General features: G+C 39.8%; 1 protein-coding gene across 1 annotated transcript in view; it reads right to left on the bottom strand.

Annotated features, from left to right (window-relative positions):
• Positions 1 to 3,370: 3,370 nt before the first annotated feature.
• ADGRV1 (adhesion G protein-coupled receptor V1) overlaps positions 3,371 to 23,687 on the bottom strand; it is a 318,059-nt gene continuing 297,742 nt past the window's right edge. The window contains exon 93 of the mRNA XM_042012970.1: positions 3,371 to 3,885. Coding sequence (XP_041868904.1) covers positions 3,785 to 3,885 — 101 coding nt within the window. The 3' untranslated portion in view covers positions 3,371 to 3,784. The remainder of the gene's footprint in view (positions 3,886 to 23,687) is intronic.

The raw sequence follows: 23,687 nt of genomic DNA on the forward strand, positions 1-23,687 counted from the left end.
ATTCCATTTTAATATTTTATTTTTATTATTGTTATTGCTGGTGTTTCACACCATAACTTCCCTAAAACAAGAAGTAGTGAGAGTCCAGAGGAGGCCATGATGATGATTAGAGGGCTGAAGAAAATCTGCTATGAAGACAGGCTGAGTGTTGGAGCTGTCCAGCCTGGAGAAGGGAAGGGTCTGGTGAGACTTTAGAGACTCTGCCAATGCCTAAAGGGGCTACAGGAGAGCTGGAGATGGACTTCTGACAAGAACATGGAGGGACAGGACAAGCAGGAATGGCTTTGAACTAAAAGAAAGGAGGTTTACATTAAATATTTAGAAGAAATACTTCTGTTTCCGTTGCCCAGAAAAGTTGTGAATGCCCCATGCCTGAAAGAATCAAGGACAGGTTGGATGGAGTTGCGAACAACTTATAGTGACAGGTGTCCCTGTCCATGATAGGGGGGCTGGAGCTGGATGGTGTTCAAGTTCCCTTCCAACCCAAACCACTCTATGATGTGTGATTCCATGAGTATTATTGTTGCTGCTATTGTATTACTCTTGTTGTTGTTATTCCTTCTGAAGATTTATTAAAAGAGTTGAAATGAATGCACATTGTGCCAGTCAAAAGGTAACAGGCAAGCAGTCCCCCTGACCAACAGCATTTCCATAAATCTATATTGCAGGGAAGAAAAACCACAAAAACCTCACATCTAGTTTACTTCCTCCTTGCCTCCCTGTAAGCCCAAGAGTTACAAGGTTATCGTTGCCATACGTCGCAAAATTAGCATAAGGACAAAATCACCATAGTGGTGATGGCACAGGCTGTTGGCACTCAGTGACAGAATAAAGCAACAAAGGACATTTTTAGTCAATAAATGAGTTGCATTTATTCACTTCAAATTGCTATCTAAGTAGATAATATTTCTGCTGTTCTCATTTCTGAAATACCTCTCGTGTCTCCCTGAACATAATAAGGGAATACTGACCACACAAGTTACTTTTAGATTTCTAAAAAACTTGCACAGAATTTAACAAGATATTTGTTAGTAGTTCAGTTTATTAATCTGGGAAGATACTGCCCCAAGAGTGGCTAAAAGTACATAACTGTAGGTGCTTCTTTGGGAATGCTGAAGTCTGAAGAATACTGGCCTGAATTTCTGGCGCAGATAAAGCTGCCCACAGTTCCTGGCTCTGTATGTCTACTTTAAAAGTTAAAAGTTACTTGATTTTTCATTTAATGATTTTTCCATCTCTGAAATGGGGCTAACACTGCAGTGTCTTTCAACATGCCTTGAGAAGTGCTGTACAAAACATTGACTGACAATATCTTCCTGGGATGACTGGAAGGACAGCTCAGCCGAAGGTCACGTCAGTGGGTTTTTAAAATATAAACACAACACTGGTTTGAGTACATTCTTTTGGGGTCATTGTTGTGGTGCTGGAAGGAAAGTTGTCTGCTCTTACTCCACCTGCTTTGCCAGCAAGAGGTATGATTTGAAGGACTCATGAAGGAGGAGGAGGGGACAGAAGAGTTGAGCAGGCAAAGAAGAATCATCAGTGCTCCCAAGGATTTTCAAGGATGTTCAAGAAGTACCCTAGCCAGCACCTGATTTTCCACAGCAATCACTCCCACAGCAGCCGATCATAACATCATAGAATCATTTAGGTTGAAAAAGACCCTTAAGACCTTCGAGTCCAATCATTAAGCCAGCACTGCCAAGTCCATCACTAAACCACGCTCCTAATTGTCACATCTACCCATCTTTTAAATGCCACCTGGGGTGGTGACTCTACTACTTCCCTGCACAATCTGTTCCAGGACTTGGCAACCCTATTAGTGAACAAATATTTCCTAATATTCAATCTAAACCTACCCTGGAGCAACTTGAGGCTGTTTTCTCTCCTCCTATTGCTTGTTACCAGGGAGAAGAGACTGACACTCAAGATGAAGCAGCTGTTGGTAGCTGGAATACACCTTTAGTTCTCTCAGCCTCATGGAAATCTAGATAGATGAAGTGCAGAGAGAGTTTCCCCCACTGGGGAGACATACTTGTTAGGGTATATGTTTGCAGGAGGAAGGTGAAGGGACAACACACCTACACAGCAAAGAAATGAGGGATACGCTCCACAGAGCTGCACATGTGAAGCAGCCTGCTTCCCAGCACAGGGCCACATAAGAGGGACAGATGCTCAGGCAAACCTGAGGTTTGAGGTATTTCAGTTAGGAAGAGACCATGACCCTGCTGAAAATGCAAGCACCTGTCTTTTTCCACATGGCAGGAGAACTGGCGGACAGCTGGGACATCTGCAGGCTCAGGAAAAACAGAACTGCTACAGGTGTAAGGGGCTTCCCCCAGCAGGTGACTTGCACTGACTTGGACAGTGGGTAAACAGCACTCTAAATTTCCTTCTTGATAAAAATCCCATTCCTCTTCTTTCCCAAGCCACCATAAAAAGTACTGATAAACCTCTTTAGGAGAAAACAAAGCACTGAAGTAAGGTCATTTCCTTGAGGGAAGCACATACCATAGCTATGTTGGTTTCTGCTGGGATGGAGTTAATTTTTTTCACAGAGGCTTGTATGGGCTATGTTTTGGATTTGTGCTGAACAGGGAGTTGATAATATAGAGATATTTCTGTTATTGCTGAACAGCGCTTACACACAGCCAAAGCCTTTTCTGCTGTTAATACACTTGCCATGCTGGTGAGGAAGTTCGAGTTGCTTGGAAGGATGGGAGGTGACACGGCTGGGACAGGTGACCCCGACTGACCAAAGGGATATTCCAGACCGTGTGACCTCAGGCTCAGTATATGAAGTCGGGGAAGAAGGAGGAAGAGGGTGACATTTTGAGTGATGGCATTTGTCTTCCCAAGTGTCTGTTCATGTGATCGGGACCTGCTTTCCTGGAGATGGCTGAACACCTGACTGCCCATGGGTAATTGTTTTGCCTTGTTTGTGTGTGCAGCTTTTGATTTCCCTAATTAATTGGTTTTATCTCAACCCATGAGTTTTCTAGCTTTTATCCCTCAATTTGCTCTGTGATCTCACTTGAGGAGAAGAGAGCAAGTGTCTGCGTGGGTGGGGCTTGGCTGCTGGCTGGGTGAAACCACAATACCTCTAAAATCTTTCAGCTAAAGAACATTGGACCATTTTATCAGTTTCACAAGGGATCTCCATTCTTCCTAACACATATCCCCATGTGAAAGAAATCCAAGCCTAGAAAAACACCTCATTCAAGCTCATAAAAACCAGATTAGATGGGTGAGATAGTGTTTACTTTCTGAGACTCAGAGACTGAGTCACTTTCTCTTCCTGTGCTGCCTTTGTTTTAGATTAGGACATATGAAGCTCACTGCCAGAAGTCATCACTACTGGGAAACGACAAACCGGGAAACTGCATGTTTTATTGTTGGGGACTTTTTTGTACTCACATGACCCTTGTTATATAATAATTACACAGGGGGAAAGAAAAAAAGAAAAGCCACAGATGAGTCTGGTAACTGATAGAAAATTTAGAAACAAGGCAGCAGTTGAAAAAGCTCCTAGTGTTGCCTCAAGGTGCTCTGACAAAAAGTTGTTCTCTTGCTCTCTCCTCCTTACAGGACAGTTGTGACAGCCCACCTGCCATGCACTGGCACAGGAGAGCTTTTTGCTCTAAGAAAAAGCAGTAGAGAAAGGGATGCAGCCACTGCTTTGTCAGCTCTCCCCACTCCGTCCATCATGAAGCCCAGAGTGGCACTGCTCAGAAGCTGGGGCAGCGCAAAGGAGATTTGCCATCCTAAAGCTGTGGCAAAGAGTCTATTTCCACTTGCTGGGCAAACTCCAAGTGTCTTCATGGTGTAACCCAGGATGCTTTTGCAGAAGAGGGGTGCTCATCACTGTGAGCTGCACTGAAGCATCTAAAGGGGAAAAAAAAGGACCAAAAATAGTTAAAATCAAGCTCTGCTCTGCTGATAGAGTCCATGCATCTCAGTACTGAATCAAAATTCCAAAATTTTGTGTTAAGAGTTTGAACTTCGCTATTGTTTTCCAAAAGTTTTGAATTAAATGGAATAGTTTGGGTTGAAAGGGACATTTAAAGCCCATCTAGTCCAACCTCCCTGCAATAAGCAGGGACATCTTCAAGTAGATGAGGCTGTTCAGAGTCCCATTCAACCTGACCTTGAATGTTTCCAGGGATGGGACATCTACCACCTCTCTGGGCCACATGTTCAAGTGTTTCATCACCCTCAATGTAAAAAAAGAAACTTCTTTCATATATCAAATCTAAATTTGACCTTTGGATTTAAACTATTACTCCTTGTACTACTGCAACAGTCTGGTAGTTGATGCACTCAGAAGATGTCCTTAAAAATTTCATATTTTCTAGCCTTGTCTTGTTAGGTGCTTGTTGATTCTCTCTCATTGGCCCAGATGTAGAGTGGAACAATAGATTCTGGATTTAAGTGCCAAGCATTTGAGCCCTACCCAATGTGTCTTACACTTGTCTACCATTTGAGCTGGAAATTTGAAGGCATTGAAGTTATAGCTATACGGAAATATTGTACTTGGTAAGAATCCAGCTCTCTTTCTCAGAGGTGGTGGCTTGCCCAAATAATGACATTCACTGTTAGAGACAGGAATGGTTCTCTCTAGATGCTCATGTATTCCTGAGTTAGCAGCACTGAGAGTCCTTGTAACACATTTTACACAGAAAAATGGTTAACACTAATGTATTTTCAACCTAGTAAGTAAACATGATCAAGTGTTCCAACCCTTTCAGTGCTGCTTAATGAATCTACCACCTACACAGATACTGTAATTCTTTGTTTGGGTGCCCAGGTCCTTAACCTGGAGCAGTGTTTTGACTTTCCCAGAGTGCTTCATGGGGTCCCCTGCACTCCCTGTCCCTTGCACCAAGCTGATTGCCAGCTGAGTTATACAATAGAGAGTTCATTAGCTAAAAGAGGGAAAAGCTCCAATTACCTAAATAGCTGAAGATCTAAAAATAGTTTCTCAGCACCAGCTGACACAGCCACAGCCAGGATTCTGGCTCTGGTTTACTAAGTGCATACTATGCGTGTATGAATCCACAGAAAGGGTCCACTTTAAGTCAATAAAGTACCCAAAACATCTGTTAATTAGTTTCTCTACATTACATAAGGCAACTACAAGCGTTAAATTATTATTATTATTATTATAGCTATTAGTGGACTGGATGTGCAACAGAAAAAGTGTCTTTGAAGCAGTAGCACTGCAAGTTACTTTAGTCTTTCCCACAAAGTCTGCTGTGTTTAGCTTCTCAAATAAGGAAAGGTTAAAATATAACTAGCAGAAAGACAAGAATTCTTATCTCCAGGAAAAAAAGCAGCCCAGAGTAAATCTATCAATCCCTCGATGATGCAAATCTAACACAGCAGCTGTTTGTCTGGGAACAGTCTCTCAACACATTCTGATTTCCCAGCACTGAACTAATCTTTTCTGGAGAGTGCATGGAAACAGCAGCTCTCCTTGCACATGAGGTGGAGAGTTCCTCTCTTCTGATACAACTCTGGGTGCTGTAGCACTAACATTATTTAGGACTGTGCTGTAGACAGTGGGATGGGAGAGGGAAAGGATGTCCACAGCTCTGGGAATCTTCAAAGAGAAGCAAAAAATCATGCATATTGACTAATGAAAAGCAAATTTTAAGCTAGTAACAGAACACTTGCTCGCTAAAAGTATAATTAACCTTTAAAGCTCAAATGCCACTGGATTTAAAAACTGAGTCAGGGGCAAGAAGGATTATGTATTTATAATGCAGACATCTATAGATACATTAGGGAAAGAAAGACAGCTGCCCTCACACTGCATATTTATATATATAAAATGTTTTGTGCCACCAAGATTAAGTCAGCAGAAAAAAAGACATGATTAAATCAGTGAAAATCCTAGGTTGCTGCACTATGAGCAGGTACCATTTTGGTATAGTACTCAATTGTGATCACAGTTTCATTGTGCTTTAAGTTGAAAAATCTTCCAGTCCTGAAATAAAGTGATATGACATAATAAACTTAAAAACTTTGTTATTAGTGCTTCTTTAGGGATGATGACAAGCATAGATGTTAAAGCTTGCATGTGAAGAAGCACAATAGAAAGCAAACATAATATACCACACTTTCTCTAAACGACAGTGGCTTTGCACACACGGTATCATTTCTTAAAGTAGTATTTTTTTAATACAATGATGGTACTAAATCCAACTGGTGTGTAGGACTGAGGAAAATGACTTCATCACACCATTTCCCTATATCACACAAGTCAGGGAGTATGTGCCAGTGTAATTTCAGGCTTTTAGTTGTAAAACTAAAAAACTTTCTTCACAGATATTTTCAGCATTTTCTGATGAAGGAAGGCAGAACAAAAATAGCAATTCTGAAATTTCAAAATAATACAATTTGGCAAATTTAGATGGGTTTCACTTTTTTCTCAGAATAGAGTACATCAATTTCAAGTGGTCACTGTAGGTGCCACAGATTTGTAGAAGAATGTGGAAGGAAATTCAAGCTTTTTACTAACAATCTCAATTATATTTTATATATTGTAACTACATGAAAATATATTAATATTGCAGTATTAGAATGTAATAACAGAGTGCTCATAAACCCAATGCAATTTGTCAGCTGTCTTGATACCATGGCATTGAAACCTGAAAGACACATGTGCAACTCTTCAATAGAAGTGCTACACAGCAAAATAAATATTTCAAAATAGTCCATATTTTATGAAGATAAAAGTTAATTTCTTGTGGAAGGCAAGATTTTATCCATAGGCAACTCTGGAAATCAGCCTCATAAGATGTACCTTTACTAGTGGTTTTCTTAATTGTTTAGATCTTTGGTAGTTTAGGTCAACTCACATAAGTGGGTTTTAGTTCTTATTGTTCTGAGCACATAGACACACAAAGGACTGTTTTGTCTTTTTTTTACCTGGCTTCTCTACTAGTGAGTTTTTATCTGCCAAGATTTTTGCATTAAGTGCATTTCAGAAAATAACAGTTGTTTTCAGCCATGACCCTTAATTCGTTAGGAAAGCAAGTGCAGACCACTTCTTCTGCCAATAAGAAGCATGAATGTCAAATTCCCATGGTTTTTTTGTGCAGTGAGGATAACACTGATGGGAAGCAGCATCCTTGAAGTGTCAGCTTTTGCACTGATATTGCTTGCATTCTCTATGGTAGATTTTTAAAAATTTCTGTATCATTTTTGCCTTCATACATGCATCTCTCTATATGAAGAAAAATCTGATCAGCTGCATTTTAGTCTGCTGTGAAAGGATTACCTTGAGAAAAAATGTATTCTGACATAAAGAACAAAGTCCTGTTTCTTTCTATTGAAAGAAGTGCACATTTATCTATTCATCTCAGACACAGCAAACACTCAGAATTATTAGGGAGCTAAATAAAGAAGAGAAAATAGCAATGTTCATAATTACAGCTTGAGCAATTTTCCATTTCCATTGTTTGTGTTATGAAAGACAAAGAGATACAATTTGAAAATTGAAAAAAGCCTTGCTACCAAGATACTGAAACAGTTGAATCAATAGTTGAATCATCTGCATATGGATGACTGATCTAAAGTAAACAATTCTGTTTCAAATTAAGGACTATTTGTTTTTCACTTACTGCTAAATGAAAGCATGTTATTTTTAAAAGGGAGAACTATTACACAAAAGGGCTGCCCTTGCCAATCTGCTGATGTTTAATACAACAGTTGTGTGTACTTTAATATCCAAGATCACAATATTTTTTTCTGCTGTGCACTTTAATTCAAAATGTCCGGCTGAGTTTGACTACCAGCTACACACCTCTCCTGGGGTACCTGTGGTCAGCCTGAAAATCACAGAAAGAGATAAAATGCCTATTTTACATGTGAGCAGAACAGAAAAGGTTTAAAATAATATATTTTTACCTAAAATCTAGGCTCATTTTACAGGCGTCTCCCAGCTGCTCCACCCCTAGTCTGCATTGAGCTGCACTGAGGCTTGCAAGTTAGTTTGGACATTTGGTTAAAGTCTTCCTGATAACTGAACTGGTCAATGCCACAGAGTAGAAGATGAGAAGAAACCTCATGAGGGCCATCTTCCATCCTTTGGAGTAAGGCAGCATCAATCAAACCAGTCATTCCTGAAGAATGTTTGCCTAACCTGTTCTTCACAACTACAACATGACATCAGTGCTCCACAACTTTTCTGCACAGTACCTCCTTATCCCTAAGGAAATACCTTAGCTAGTAATTAAAGCTCCCTTTTTGCAAGGTAAACTCAATGCTTTCTGATGCATTTCTTGTCTGTGTAGGAGAACAGACTGACTGGCTTTTGCAAATTTTTTTGTGCATTTAAAGGCTTATTTTCCCTGTTAGACAAACCTCTAAATAATTTTTGTCTTCCTCTTGGGGACCTTTGATCCTATATCTTTGACCATTTCTTTCATTAATATTGTCTAAAATACAGCACTGCCATGTTAATCTTGTAGCACTGAATGATGAAGAAAGGTTATTTCACCTTACTCACACAGCTCATCTTCTAATTTCACTCCTATAGAAGTGCTTACTTTCTCACATGATCAGCACTAGTATCTCATACAACCCATGGACCACAATCATTCCTAGGTCCCTTTTTCTCAAAATGTTGTTGACTTAGTTGTTTTTCATTCTATCCTTTAGAATTATATTATTCAGTAGTCTGAATTCTTCTTGAAGTTTGCTCTTCATTTGAAAAGATTATGTTTCCCACTGAGGTGCAGTGCTCTGCACTTGTCTTTGTTGACTCATATTCACCAGCTTGTCAAAGCCAATTTTAAAGTTAAGCCTGCTCATACACTCTTAGTCTTTTTCAGCCTGATGTTAGCTCTGAATTTAATGACTGTGCTCTTATTTCATCATCCCATAACTAATGCAAACTGTTGATGAGTGCCACACAGAGGTCACATTCCCTGACTTTAAGCTGCTGAATTCTGGGAACAGTTTTCCAGCTAGTATTGCATTGAGTCTTCAGCACATACAGCTCAACATGCTTCCTCACCAGAAAAGTGTCAGGTGAAACAACACAACAACTTTATACTAAAAGCAGAATGCATAACGTCTGCTGTTTCTATCTGTTAAGATATTGTTCCATATTTTCAAAGGTAGAAATTAAATTGGTTTAGACATGATTTGTTCCTGACAAATCTTTATTGACCATTTCTCAGTTCTTTGTTTTCCTCGAGATACTTGTAAACTGCTGAAATTGCCAAGCATTTCTTCAGAACTTTCTATTAAGCTCAGAGACAATTTGCCATCTTGCCCTTTTCTCCCTCTTGAAAATATGATAGACAGCAGGTTTTTCTTCTTATTTCTTCCTACCAGTATTTTGCTCATCCTCCATATGTTTTCAAAAGTAGCTGCAAATAACAGACATATCAAGATCTCCCCTCTGGAGTTTGCAAGGAATGCTGTTATGGTCCTTCAACTTCACTTGGACCACCCTGAATATGGCCAGTTTTCTCATTTGAGGTTGGACTCTTTCCTCCAACACCTAGCTGCTGCCGAGTACCTTGCACATGTGGTGGAGCTTGCTATGCAGGTGCAGTCATGATCAAATGACTAACAGGTGGTATGAAAAATCAGTACAAGACTTGTGGCTATACAGTACCTCTAAATGGATGAATGTCATAAGACTAACACAATCCATTCTACAATCTGCTCTTTTTAGAATCTCTGGGAGATAAAAAAAGATGATAAACCAACTCCTCAGACTTTCCCAAGAGGCAAGTTCTATTAGGAAATTATACAAGTCTTCCTGCTGCTTGTACTCTATGTTGTGTTACTCATGGGACAAAACAGGAATGAAATAAAAATAGGATGATCACTTCTTACAGGAGAGAAATCTCTGGTAACAAGTACTCCTTGATAACACTTAAGGCCAGAGATAATAGTTGCTCCCATCCTCTACCCAGTATCATCACATTCCAAATTCCTCCTTAAGCAAGGTCTGCAAGGAGTTAATCAAGAATTCAGTGGAAAAGCACAGGACTTTCATTTCATATGTGAATATACCAAATTTCACCTTCACTCACAGACCTGGGAAATTCCTTTAAGGTAAAATTAATGTCACTGAAACCAGTTAGAAGTGAACATATAGTCTTTTGAATGAGGGAGGACTTGGTTCCTTCAGAATGTGGTGAGACAACCAAAGGAAATAAATCTACAATTCTTCAAGTAATTTTTTCCTCTGTTCACTATGTCTCCACTATAATAACTGTTTTCCAGCACTGTTCTCACATCACATTTGAGTTTTCCAGCACTGCCTACTCAGACTTTCCACATCAATAAGGAAGCAAATTTTTGCAAGACTGGGAAAAATGTTTTGGCTGAGAAATAAAGCATCTCTCCATGTAATAACAGTGAATAGTAATCAGGAATTCACTGTTCTCAAATGATGCTGAATGGCCAAATCTGATCCAACTGTAGTAGTATTAAGCCAGGTGCTTGCAGGAGTGTCTTAGGAGGAAGAGGAGATAAAGGAAGAAGGAGGCACACACATCACAGCACAGTAAATATAGAGGGGTCTTCTTGAAGGAGAGACCAGGGCATCTCCAAACTGATGTGACAGACCTTGCAAACCTTGGTAGAAGCTGAGGAAAAAGCTAATGTGAGGGCAGAAACCAGCTGCACTCTTAAATGATCTGGTTATCATACAATCTTTAAAAGAAGTGAAAGAACAAAAAATCACCACCTTTGAGACACAGAACATAATTTCTTCATATATCTTGCTTTTATTTATGTTTGACAGGCTGTTGCATAAACACCTATTTTCAGGATGTCAGCAAAATTGCTTGGAGTCATTGAACTATGCAAGCTGTTTGGCAGATAATTGGCACACCCTACTGCTGAAGATGGGTGATTAACTCTGTTCTGTATTTCAGATGTCATATGAAGACATTGGCCAATACCTTTTTATGGTAATTGTGTTGAGTCCATGGGTAGTGTAAAAAACAAACAAACAACAAAGCCAACTACCAAAACAATAAAAAATTTTCACCCGGTTGTTCTTTTTTGCCAAAAATATCAACAACATCATAATATGTTGTCTCCATTTGGTACATTAAAATATCTATTCCCTGAATATGCTTGAGAGAATTTCAGAATTTAGAGAAAGCCAGTTTCATTTGGCCTTGGTCTTTGTAAAATATTAGACAATCATCATCTACTTTTGAATGGAAGAGTTTGATGGTGAAAAACTGACATAATTAGCTATTCCTGCCCTCACCCCTCCAAGGGAGGGACACAGTTCTGCTCAGAGATTTGTCAGCCAAGACTCCTAGGCTCACCCAACCAGGCATGGTGCTGGCTTGCTCTGGATCTCACAACCTCACAAGATTCTTTCCAGGATGCCAGGTAAAGAAGTGAGAGCTTTGGTGGATTGATGGGACATTTGTCCTTACTGGGTCCCTTGTGGACCGCTTAGGCGGCACTCTCCCAGCACCTATGCGTGCACACAATCTCACCTTTGCAGGTAGTCACGAACAGCTTCTCACACACACAGTCTGCGCACGAACCAGAGACAAAGAGGCGAGAGGGGTTCTCTGCATGCAATTCTGAGGTGTTTAATGGCCGCACAGCTGAAGGATGGCAGAGGCAAGAAGAACTCAGCATGGAAAGCCCATGCCAGTTTTATCCTGAAAACTCCCAAAGGTGGGCAGAGCATCCAAAACCAATAGTCTGAGGGCTAGGGGGCAAAGGCAAGGCTAAATGCCATAACAGAGGCCAATGGGAAAAGGGATGGGAGGGGGAGAGGGCCAGTGACCAGCAGGATCTAGACAAAGAGAGAACTTTCTAGCACAGTGTTGTAAGGAAAGACCACTTCTAAGGCAACTTGAAGGGTGTAAAGTGGACTTAGCTACCACGACATCCAGGTGTTCTTTTTCAAATTCAAATGAAGGCAGAACAGGCTGACAGAAAATTGGACCCTTTGATTTTTTTTTTTTTTTTTGGTGATAGAAGCTCATAATTTCTTCCTCAGGTACATTCAGCACTTTTGATAAAGGCAAGCCACCTGTGCACCAAAATGGTTAGTTTTGCATTATTCCTTGGGGATGGATGTCTGCCAAGGTAACTACCCCAAAACCAAATTCCTGGCTGTGCATGGCAGGAACAGGACTCAGGTGATTTATAAAGAACTTAATGAGAGGCTTGTCAACCTAGGAGGTGATATGAGCTGGCTGTTTGCTGTGGGAGTTCGACTGATTAGAAGTTTTCTCTTCACCACCTCTGCGTATGGAGAAGAGAGACCACTTCACCCAAAAATCACCAGCACATTGCTCTCAGAGGAGATTCCTCCTTGGAGTTGGAAGAGATTCCTCCTTGGAGCTGGAGGAGAGCAGCCACTGCTAAACTCCAGGCATTGAAAGACTTCTTTCCTCTCATTTATGGACAGTGTCTAGCTCCTGTCCGTGGCATGGCCTCAGGCACAGCAAACTCCAACAGTCTTAGTTACCCATATTGATAAGGTTCCACAAGATTGGACTGTTCTTTATCCTGATCCCTTAACTTCAAACCAAACATATTTGGCCTCTTAATGAAACATAAATCTCCTATCTGAGCTATTATCTGTCCAGCTGCAGAGCCAACAAGAAAAGAGCATAAACCAGGACATCCTGCATCTGGCAAAGCACCCATTTTAATATGTTCTATCCATCATTTTCTCAAGAATAGTACTAACCTGACCCTACATGAGGTGTGGATAGGGCCTTTACTGTAACAATAGAGGTAATAAGTAACAAAACCCTAATCAAGAAAAGTGGTGGCACATTGTTATAGGTAGAAGAAGTTCTGATGAATCAGGGCTTAACAGCTCTTTGAAAACTAGAGTAGTTTAATCTTGAGTCACCATCTGTCACCATTACTGCAGAGCATAGGGACAGGACAAGCTACAACCACATTTTCTAGCCAGCACTTTATTCCTCCCATGCAATTCTATACAATCCATTTGTAGGCATAAAAAAGTGACTGTAACCTGACAAAATTCTGAAGAAACTCCTTAAAAAAAAAAAAATCAAACAAAAATATTGTTGCAATTCAAAATACACTGGCCTTTGAGTCCTGCTTGCATAAGGTACACACTGACACAAGTTTCCTGAACGCTGGCAGCATAACCACAAGTGCAGAAAGGCAGAAGCAGCTATTTTGACTCACAGTTCGGGAAGCATCAAATCATTAATCTGAGCACAAGAAAGAAAGAAAGGCTTGTGTGCTGCAGCAACAGGGAGATGTTCAGTGCCTTTCTATTTTTTAAATAGACATCTGAAGCAGGTATGAGCTCATCATTAACCTTCAGTGCTGTATAAACTCACCAAAAGTGCTGAAACTTGAAAAGGAAGGGTATGATCTACTTTTGGTAAAGCTGTATGATTTCAGTTTTATAGCTTTTAAGTACTTGAATGATGACTGATCTTAAATAAACAGAAGAAATGTCAAAGTACTTTTGTAATGAGATATTTGTTTTAACTAAGGAGCCTCACACTGCACTTGGTTTCTTGGTTAAATAAGCTGAATATCCCATCCCACTAATTGACAATCACGTCAGATTTTCCACTCTAAGTGACTAATGGAAATCTGAATACCACGCATGCTTGTTTGCCTGAAGTTTTCCTAACACTGCATGATGCCAAAGCATTTGTAGGTTTAGTCTTTAAAGTATTGATTTTTCTTGTTAGGCTAATCAAAGTCAGTGAAGTCTTCTTAAAAAATAGTAATGCTTGATCATCTTAAATGTTACAGAGACCTCACAACACTGATTAGCTTTGTGGTGAGCTATGGATTTTTTAATCTTCTAAGGGGAGGAACATCAAGAAAGAAATCATTTGCCAAATCCCAGTTACCAAGGTTTTGGCAACAAAATATGTCAGAAATTTTACAGAGAAAATAATTTTTGTACCAGCAAAAAATTTACTATTTATCAAAAAATTTTTAGAAATTAGGCTGTTAAACATATGTGAAGGTTAGCTTTTCAAAGGTTCCAGGAATTTGGTTGTATCTTGATAAGTTCTTGACAATACCTTTCAAGCCTGAAAATAAAATACAGATGCTTGCTGGATAATTCAGTTTCTGGACAAATAATTTTCTGTATGTTCTGTGAGGACTAATAGGAAAGAAAATCTCTTATTTGGAAAAAGATCCTTTGCCATGGTACATCGAAAACGTGGCAGTAAAATTGATTCTGTTCCCACCTACATTTAGTGGCAGTGGTTCTAATTCATTAGTGGAATTTAGGTGACTAAATTTTCAAGCCTCATGGCAGACCAATACACCTTTACATCCCAGTGACTTCATCTCTGGTTGGGGTTGACTGTCTCTAAACAAGTAGTAAAACTTGCAGTAGAAATTCCAGAATATCCTTTACTCTACTATCTTCCTTAAAAAATTAACAAAATGAAATGGGTTTAGAATATATTTGGAAAAGGTGTGAAAATAAAATTGTCATATACTGGTGGTAAACATATTCAAACTTCTGCTCTAAATTCTGCGTAATATCTAGGATTAGCATAGCATTCAAGTTTATATTCCTTAGTTTTGGTGAAAGAAAAAAAATTTCTTCTTTAGCTTTCTGGATCATCCTTGGCATTTCTAAAGTACCACAACTGCATAATATGGAGAGTGAATCAGGGACAGAAGATATTATGGCCAACAATATAAATTAACAAAATACATTTCATGTGGAGCAACACCACATGGTAAGCTTGTTATTTCACTTACATCAAAATAATTTGGGCAGTCCGATTAAGAGAAGTGCTAAAATTAACTTCTGTACCAAGTGGGTGACAACTGCTCCCTGTGAAGTTTTCCAGAGCTTTATCCATTAGTCATTTGGGGGAGCACAGTCTAACTCTGTACATGCTGAGCAGGATGCCACCCTGAGGGTTAAGCTAAATGGTTAATTATCTTCCTGGCTCACTGAGGTTGGGGAGAGGTTAGACAGTGACTGTTCCATGCTCAGCAGAAGCAGGAGGGGAGAAGGCTCTTATAGCAGGCAGTTTGAAAAATAGATTCCTATTACAAGCTCCAAATAAAACGCACTGGCCAAGATGAGAGGTTGGCAGACACCTAAAAGAATGTTTTATTGTTGATTAAGTGGAGGGTTGCTGTCTATTGAAACTGTTTAAATAAAGGCTAAAGAGGTTTGGTCAGCACATATTTTCTATGGGACGCTCTAGATTAATCCATTCTTTTCTTCTCCTATCTCCTTCCCTCGCCTCTAAAAAAATACAAAAGAAACCCCCAAACAAAAAAAACCTCACCAAGAACCTGCCTCCATCTCACTCTCTTCCCCAACCCAAAAAAAAAGAAAAAAAAAGCGCCACACAAAAATACCAAACCCAAACTCACACTGACAGTTTTAGCAGTTTTGAAGAAAAAGGCATATTCTAAACTACTGGGGACAGATTTTACTCTGCAAGCTGGGAAAATTGCAACACAACTTCAGCTGTTATTTCAGCCGAACACCTTAAAAACCGAGAAGAAAATTTAACTCCTACTGTTCTGTGATGCTGAAGAAAAATTGTAGTCTTTTTTTTATTCTTAAAAAGTTAAAAGGGAGTTGAGGCTTGTCTCAAAAATTGGCTACAGGAAAGAAAATTTGAAAACTGTATTGTCATATGCCATTTCTGTTAAAGTGTGACACTTAATAGCAAAACTTATCCCTAAACTAAAGCATACATGTGTTTATCAGAGCTCCATCTTGATATAATCTAATCTCAATTAATTAATCCAAAGATCTGATAGCAGTTTATGATTCTGTGGCACCATCCCATTTCGGGTGAAAAATAGTAGAATATGAGTCCACAACTTCTTCTGCTAATTTAAAACCCACACTTAGGACTAAACCCTGTAAGCCTTGGTCAGTCCTGAGCTCCATAATGGTAGTATCTGTCCACATCACTGAAGGCTGTTTTGGGGTATAAATTGTGCAAAACTAACCCTCCCTCACTGTTTGAGAAAAAAAAAATGTAGAGGAAATAGGAAGAGGCAGAAGGAAAGAAGATCCTGCCCTTGCATGGAAAACAAGTTTTGTTTTGCCATTGATACCCAATAAAAGGAATATGGAGGAAGGACTGGCTGTTTTCTTCAGTCAAGCACCGGGCTGATATGCAGCAATAACACAGTATGTGACTCAGCATTGCTCTCTGCTGAGGGATGGGACTGAATGTTTCTCTAAACACAAATAAAAAGCCTCAAAAGATTTGTGAACAAGACCTCTGTGTGTTGCAGTGGGGATACTGCAACACACATATATCAAACCAGGAGTCCCGTGGAAAGGAAATATATATGGACAGACAGATTCTTGCTAGATGTTTCAGAGATATTTATTTCTCCAGCCGCATGGCCGGAGCTCTGCCGAGGAACTGTTCCAGTCACAGGACCAAGGGTCCTTCTGCCCGCGCAGGGAACACAAACCAACCAATGGGAACGAGGCTGAGCAGGGGCAGGGAAACCCCGTGTCTGTGCCCTCAGGGCCCCTCTCCCAGGGCTCCATGGCAGGGGAGGGACCCCAACATCTGTGTGCTCAACTCTCTCCTGCCTACAGCAGAGTAGAAACCTTCATCCCAGTATATATTTAGATACAGAAATCTGTTCTGAAGTTGTGTGAAGCCTCCATATAAGTTATCTATATCACAGTAGGAACCAATTAGGTGTAAGCAACTGATGCAAAGCAAGAGAGCAACTGTGCCATTGGGAGCTCACTGGGAAGTGACGATGCATTAACTGTTTCAAAAATTCACTCTTCAGCAAAACTCACAGAGCACTTAAAACCAGTCATTTTCTCAGGCTTTAAGAGCAGCAACAACAACAAAAAAGGATAGGTGCATATTTTCTGAAGAGTTTCCCCATCTCTTCACCTCATTGCTCAGGAAAGATGTTAAATCTGCATGTAAAATTGTACCCCAGTCTCAAAGAGTTGCCTGTGCGAACCATCAGCTTCTGCAACTCCAGGGAAGTGCAATTCCAAATGCAATAGATACCACCACACTAGTCAACTCACTTCTGAATTTTGCACATAGATGACATAGTTTTGCCTCAGAGGATGACACTTTATGTTGTTCCTTCTCTGATTCCCACAGTGCGAACAGCTGTGCTTGGCACAACACTCTCAGCCACGGCTTTTTGCAAAACATAATGTCACCATGAAGCTTAGTCCAACGTTGTCACAGATTGCTGTTCTGATTCACCTAATCCTACACAGACTGAAACTCTGCCATAGTGAGTGGCTGGCAGGACTCTGAATCTGTCAGGAATTGTTCTGTCAGCTTCTCCCTGAAACAAGCACAGACAAGGGGTTGCCTCAGAGAGTGAATGCCTCACTGACATCCTCTCTGCAGTGGGATCGGCCCAAGGATATGATGCCTTTGGTGGAAGCCTGGTCACAGGAGGCAGGAAGAGGCTGTCTCAGACCACTGAATGGGCTACAGATTTCTGGAGAAGGAGGGGATTGGGAGTGTGAATAAATGAAAATAATAATAATAATAATAATAATAAATAAATAAATAAATAAATAAATGGCAATCCTTTTGTATAAAAAGATGAGTGAGAGCAACTTTTTATGTGGGCAGTTGGTGATGGGACAAGAGGGAATAGTTTTAAACTAAAAGAGGAAAGATTTAGATTGTATGTTCGAAAGAAAGTCTTGACTGTGAGGGTGTTTGGCACTGAAACAGAGAAGCTGTGAATGCTCCATCCATGGTGGAAGCACTCAAGGCCAGGCTGGATGGCTTTGAGCAACCTGGTCCAGTGGAAGGTGTCCTTGCCCATGGTAAGGGATTAGAACTAGATGATCTTTAAGGTCCCTTCCTGCGGGGATTGAAGAAGCATGGACTCTTCTGGATGTAGCAAGCAAAGCCAGTTTACTGTACAAGTTACCAGTGTTCTATAGTTTACTACTCCCGGGTAGATCCATAGGCTCAAACCCCCCTGCCCCATTCCCATAGCAACACTATCAAGTCCTTGCAGATTCCCTCTTGCAACAGCAGTGTCCTGCCTAATCATCCTTTTGCCCCAGAGGCTCAGGTAATGGCGTCCTGTTCATCCTGTATTTGCCTCTTGTTCTTCCCTTGGGCTTTGTTTCGTCTCTGCTTCTTGTTCTTGCCTTGAGTTTTTATCTGTCCCATGCTTTTCACGGCACTAAGGCTAGAAGGTCTGCACAGCTATCAGCTTTCATCGCTCTCTGGCTCCTGTCACCTTCCAACCCAAACCATTCTGGGATTCTATGACTATGATGTTTTTGTGTCTGGCCCAGAGACAGAGCACTCTTCAGTCAGATTATTTCAGTTTCCTCTTTAAGGCTGCAGCTGACAAATATCTTCCTTCATCAGGATGGCAAATGGAAAGACTGAGAGACCAAAACCACCAAAATACTGTGCTATCACTGATCTACTGGTGGAGCCCAAGAAGGACATGGTCAACAGGAGGAGTTCATGTTCAGCCAAGATGAGCTCTCAACAAGCAGAAGCTAAACCTACTGAGACTCATGTTTCCTTGCTGAAAGCAACAAAAAGCCACAATAAAAGTGCAAGGGCTCATGTTCTGGCTAAGGGCACCACCACCAGATCTTAAAAGATCTTGAAACACAGCCATTGGTTTGGCAAGGAATATTAGAATGCTTGCGACAGTCTTGAGTGACATTTTGAGTGTGTTGACACAGATGCCAAAAGATATCCACATATCAAATGCTACTGAGAGTCTACAGATCACTGAGCACTCTGGAAAGTCCTTTCAGATTGTACTGAAATGTCACAGTTTGGCTGTCTCCATGTTAATACCAGAGATGTTCTCTCACACAGTATCCCTCACGGATTTATTCCAAGGTGATAAGGATTGCTAATGTACAAGTATCTGGTGAACACATGATGTATTTCACATGGAATGGTTATGAAAGAAAAAAATTATAGATGAATTGCCAACTGCTTCACCTGTAAACACATATTATGTTCAAAATTGTAATGCATGGTATCTGTTTCTAAAACGTACCTCACACAGACACCCTGTGCAAGGTGTTTTCTTTTTGAATACTCTGCAATACATGTCTAAAACTCTTTTTCTAGCCTCTCCCATGAATCCTATCAGAATTTTTTCCCATGGAAAAACAAAAGGTTTTCCTAAGGAAAGGTTTTCTGCTGTTCTTCTCTTCCACAATAGACCAAAGAGCTACAGCAGTCTCTCAGCCCTTGAACAGTACAAATACTGAATGTCCTGGGACACTGGATCCCAAAATACTTCACAGCTTATGTATCTGCTTATGGTATAAACTGAAACTGCTTCTGAACAAGTTCAGCTAACAACTAATTGAAGTTGACAAGACTGAGCAAGAGTTTGAAGACAGAAAACAAAACACTGCCTTTGTTCACACCATATTCAGTAAGAATCTTTTAAATGTAGAGGCTTAGTTATTAGGTAGTAAATTTTTGTTCTAGAATAACTAGCTTCTCTGGTATATGAAAAAAATTGTTGTAGTACTCCTAGGCCTAACAGCCTGTGTGAGCAGAGGCCCCTTCATAAGAGGTTGCTCCATCTATCTCCATAAGTGTGTGCTATTCATAAGTACTCACTAGACACAAACATTTTAATCTGGGGATTCTTCATCAACACCTGGCTGTGGCTTGTTATTTGTGGGAGTTCAACTACCAAATAAAAAATTCAATAATTTTTAATTTATAAACACACTAATACTGGCATAGAATTTGTTATGTTTTATCAAATACAATAAATATTTTTGTTTGAGAAAACAATAATGTTTAGTAGCCTAAGTATCACAAATGTGTTTCATGCATGTATTAACAAAAAGAATGTCCCTTTCCGCCATTTGAAGAATGTCATGTTAGCAATCACTTGACCAGCTGTAATGTGAAATTTATCTGTAATTCTGTTATAACTGCCTTCAACTAAGACTAAGTCTTTATTGAAACTGTTCTGTTGGCTGAGATCAGTCCCTTAAGTCTTGCACAGTTCTTTACTTAGCCACAGTAAGTGATGTCCTGCTGCTTCAGGATCTACTACTACAGATACATGGTTGAACATGTATGTGCAGTTAACCTTAAAAATTAAGCTATTCAATGCAACTAAGAGTAATACATCTCATTTGCCAAAAAGAAAAAAAAAAAAAAAGAAGAAAGAGAGACTCTGCCTCATGAGCAACTTATTAATTTGCCTTTTAGTGGCCTTGTGCTTGACTGAGTGATTATTTCAGGGCTGTGAGCTAACTTCCTGTAGTAATAAAAATACTTCTTGAAGATTTCTTAATAGCTATTAAACTTTTTTTTAATGTTAAAAAAAAAGTTCAAAACACCTGTGCACTGTGATTTCATCTAGAATAAAAATTATATTCCTAGTGCTTAAGTTATTTTTTAAATGTAATACAATAATTTAAAACCACACACACATAGAGTGAGCACTAAGTGCCCAGCAGATCTGTCAAAGCTGGGAACCAATGTCACTACATAGTTATGTAAATATATGTATCTCTCTATGCATATGCATATGTATATGTGTATGTGTATGCATATGTATACATAGACACACTGGATTAAACATATAAATGTAAAAAAAGTAAAAAACACTATTAAAAATTTCAATTCATTTGTTCTAAAGATGAATAGATGGGTAGAAGTGTAAACTATTACAATTAGAGCAGAACAGTTCCTACACAGCTACCAGAGATTAAGAGTGGTTTTGCTGTAGTAAGAGCTCACCATAAGCATTGTACCACAGCCTAAGGCTAAGAAGAACAATGTCATTGTGTCCTCATTTAGTATCCATTTATGGAACAAAAAGTATGGGACAGTGCAGGGGGGAAAGCCACACAAAGAATCCTCAAATGAAAAATTTTAAGTAGCGGAATTTTCTTTCTTTCCTTTTTTAAAGCAAGAATCAAATATATCAAAACAAACAAAGGCAGAATCACAGAATCCTAGGCTGGTAAGAGTTGGAAGGGACCTTTAAAAGTCATCTTGTCCAACCCCCCTGCAATGAGCAGGGACATCTTCAATGGTTGAATTCCTCTGCTGTCCTTCTTTGGGATCAAATTTACTATGTGGCTAAATATAAAAATTTTCTACATCATACATATAGCAGGAGGTTAAATTGTAAGAAGCAACAGTTTACTTTAGTTGAATTTACAACTTTCTTAGGACTTACTTTTAATTTATTCATTAACCCTAGCTGAATTCTTCAGGTATCTCCTCCAGTACAGAAATTGTCTGAAGATTCCAAACAATAGCAACATTCCTATTTCTAGCTCTAAATAATTTAAATTTTATTACTCTCATGGCACCTTCTGCTGGAGGGAGATGTTCTTTCCTACAATGTCCAACTAATGAAGTCATCAGATATATATAGCAATTGATACTTTCCTTCTAAAGGAAAGATAAATAAGCCATGTACCTGAAGAAACAAACAATCTGAAGCTGGGCCTTTTCTTTCTTTTCTTTTTTTTCCTGGATTTTTTATATTGCATCCGATGCTGGAAAAATACATATTCCTTTAGAAGAAGAAAAAAACTGATTCACTGCAGGCTCTGCCCAGCATGATGGAAAGATGGTACACATACTTTTTTATCTTTTTTTTTTTCTGTGAGTATTGCGCTCCAAACTCACAGATTACTACTTTCTATTTTGCAAAAACACTTCTTCAGGCCATGTATCTCCAGCAGCTAACTTTTTATATAAATTCCCTGACATGTCTTATTTACTGCAAATTCCCAAAGCAAAATGCTGCTGAATTTCAAATGCAACCAGAAAAAAATGCACAAGGATAGAGCTGTGTACGGTATCTTCTAATGGTCTCCAGAGGCAGGGAGCCATCTTCTTCTCACTCACTTTAAATTTCAATGGAAACAATTTAAATCATCCACTAATTTTAATAAATGTGGATTAGCATCGAACATTTTTGAAATGGACACACACACACACACAGATGCACATTTTGATTCTTTGTTAAGCTGCCATAACATCCCAGACCCCCAAAACTTTATTCTCTGCCTGTGTGAGGGGTCTGGATCAGAGCTGTTAAGAAGTTTTGAAGAATCCTGTGGCCACACTGATGGATCATTTGACATGTGTAGGTTTCACTGCCCAGCATGGACATTAACTGCGGCTTTTCAGCAGCCCAGGCATGCAAGGACAAGGCTAACCTAGTAGATTTCCCAAGATGGACTCTCTTTTTTGGGCACACAGGTACTTGGGCTACCTGAGGCAGCAGTTGCAGGTGCAGGGAGGCTACTGGACTTGTGCTAGATTGAGATGAAGAGCAGTTCCCATTTACCCCTTGACTTTAGAGGTGTTTGCCTAACAGGTAGCTTGCACAAGTTCATCTGAACTCCCTAGGTAAACTGCACTTTTTCTTTCTCCCATGTGTGTGTGGTCTGAGAGCTTTATTGCCCGGTGTGTATTTGTTGGAGCTCCTGATCAGTCTTCTGCAGTTTGAAATACAATGATGAACTTGTAATTGCAATGGCACCTCTCTTTTCATGGCATCGGCTGACTGCACTTCTAGCCCAGATATGAAAAATAGATGGAAACAGTGCTCACAGGCACCTTCTCCAGCACCAAAGGCAGGTAAGGTCTAACTAAAGGTTTATAGATAGGCATTGTTTCTAGATGTTGTGGAATTTTGGTAAGATTAAAATAGTTGACTGAACACTTGCTAATATGAAATGGAAAGCTCCTCCTCAGTTGGACTTGATGATCCCTGTGGGTCCCTTCCAACCCAGCATATTCTGTGATTCTGTGATACTTGTTCTTTCATCAGTGCAGATTTAGTCATTATTTTTTCTATATGAATGCTGCACATCATGTTGATAATTAGAACAGCAAGGAAGCACTAAATAAACAATGCACTGAAAGAACTCTTTCCAGAAATATTGTTGTTATTATTCCCTGTGTTTTGTATTTGATTTGTTTTCTTTCCTTGAAATGCCTAAACAATGTAAGCATTCCTGGGAAGTATTTATATTTTTCTTTTACGCACTTCCTCCTTTTAAGTGTTTCATTCTTCACTAGGAGTTTCCCAGGGCTGGAATACCAGCCTTCATGTGGCACCAGCCAAGGTGTTTACACAAACAGAATCCAGACACATCTCGGCCACTGCATCAGTCTTTTTGCTGCAGTCAATAAATTTTGATTCTAGTCCATGTGTGCCCAAGGCTGAGACTGCCCTGTTCATTTCTCCGAAAGGTCACTCTTAGTGATGTGGTCTTCCTCAAGAATGACTTCTCAAGGGTAGGAGACACTTAATCTGTTTAGCAGACACGGATAATCTGATTCTTTTCCATTCTAGGTTTATTTCTAATGCTAACTAAGGTACTTAGCACTGTAAAATGATAGACCTTTTGCACTCAGCAGTGGTGAGGCCAGACCTCAATTCCTGGGCTCAGTTTTAGCCCCTCATTACAAGAGAGACATCGAGGGGCTGGATTATGTCCCAAGAAGGGTAGCAAAGCTGGAGAAGTGTGTGGAGCACAAGTGTGACAAGCAAAAGCTGAGGGAACTGGGGTGGTTTAGCCTCGAGAAAGGATTAGAAGAGACATTTCTTTCTTTCTACAATTACCTGAAAAGAGGGTGCAACCAGGTGGCAGTTGGTCTCTGCTCCCACATAACAAGCTATAGGACTCGAGGAAGTTGTCCACTTCTGCCAGAGGTCATTTAGATTAAATATTACAA

This window comes from Corvus kubaryi, unplaced genomic scaffold (assembly GCF_017639235.1).
Source record: "Corvus kubaryi isolate FWS band 111438036 unplaced genomic scaffold, C.kubaryi_AGA036_p1.0 split1-37296, whole genome shotgun sequence".
In the NCBI taxonomy this organism is placed as follows: domain Eukaryota; kingdom Metazoa; phylum Chordata; class Aves; order Passeriformes; family Corvidae; genus Corvus; species Corvus kubaryi.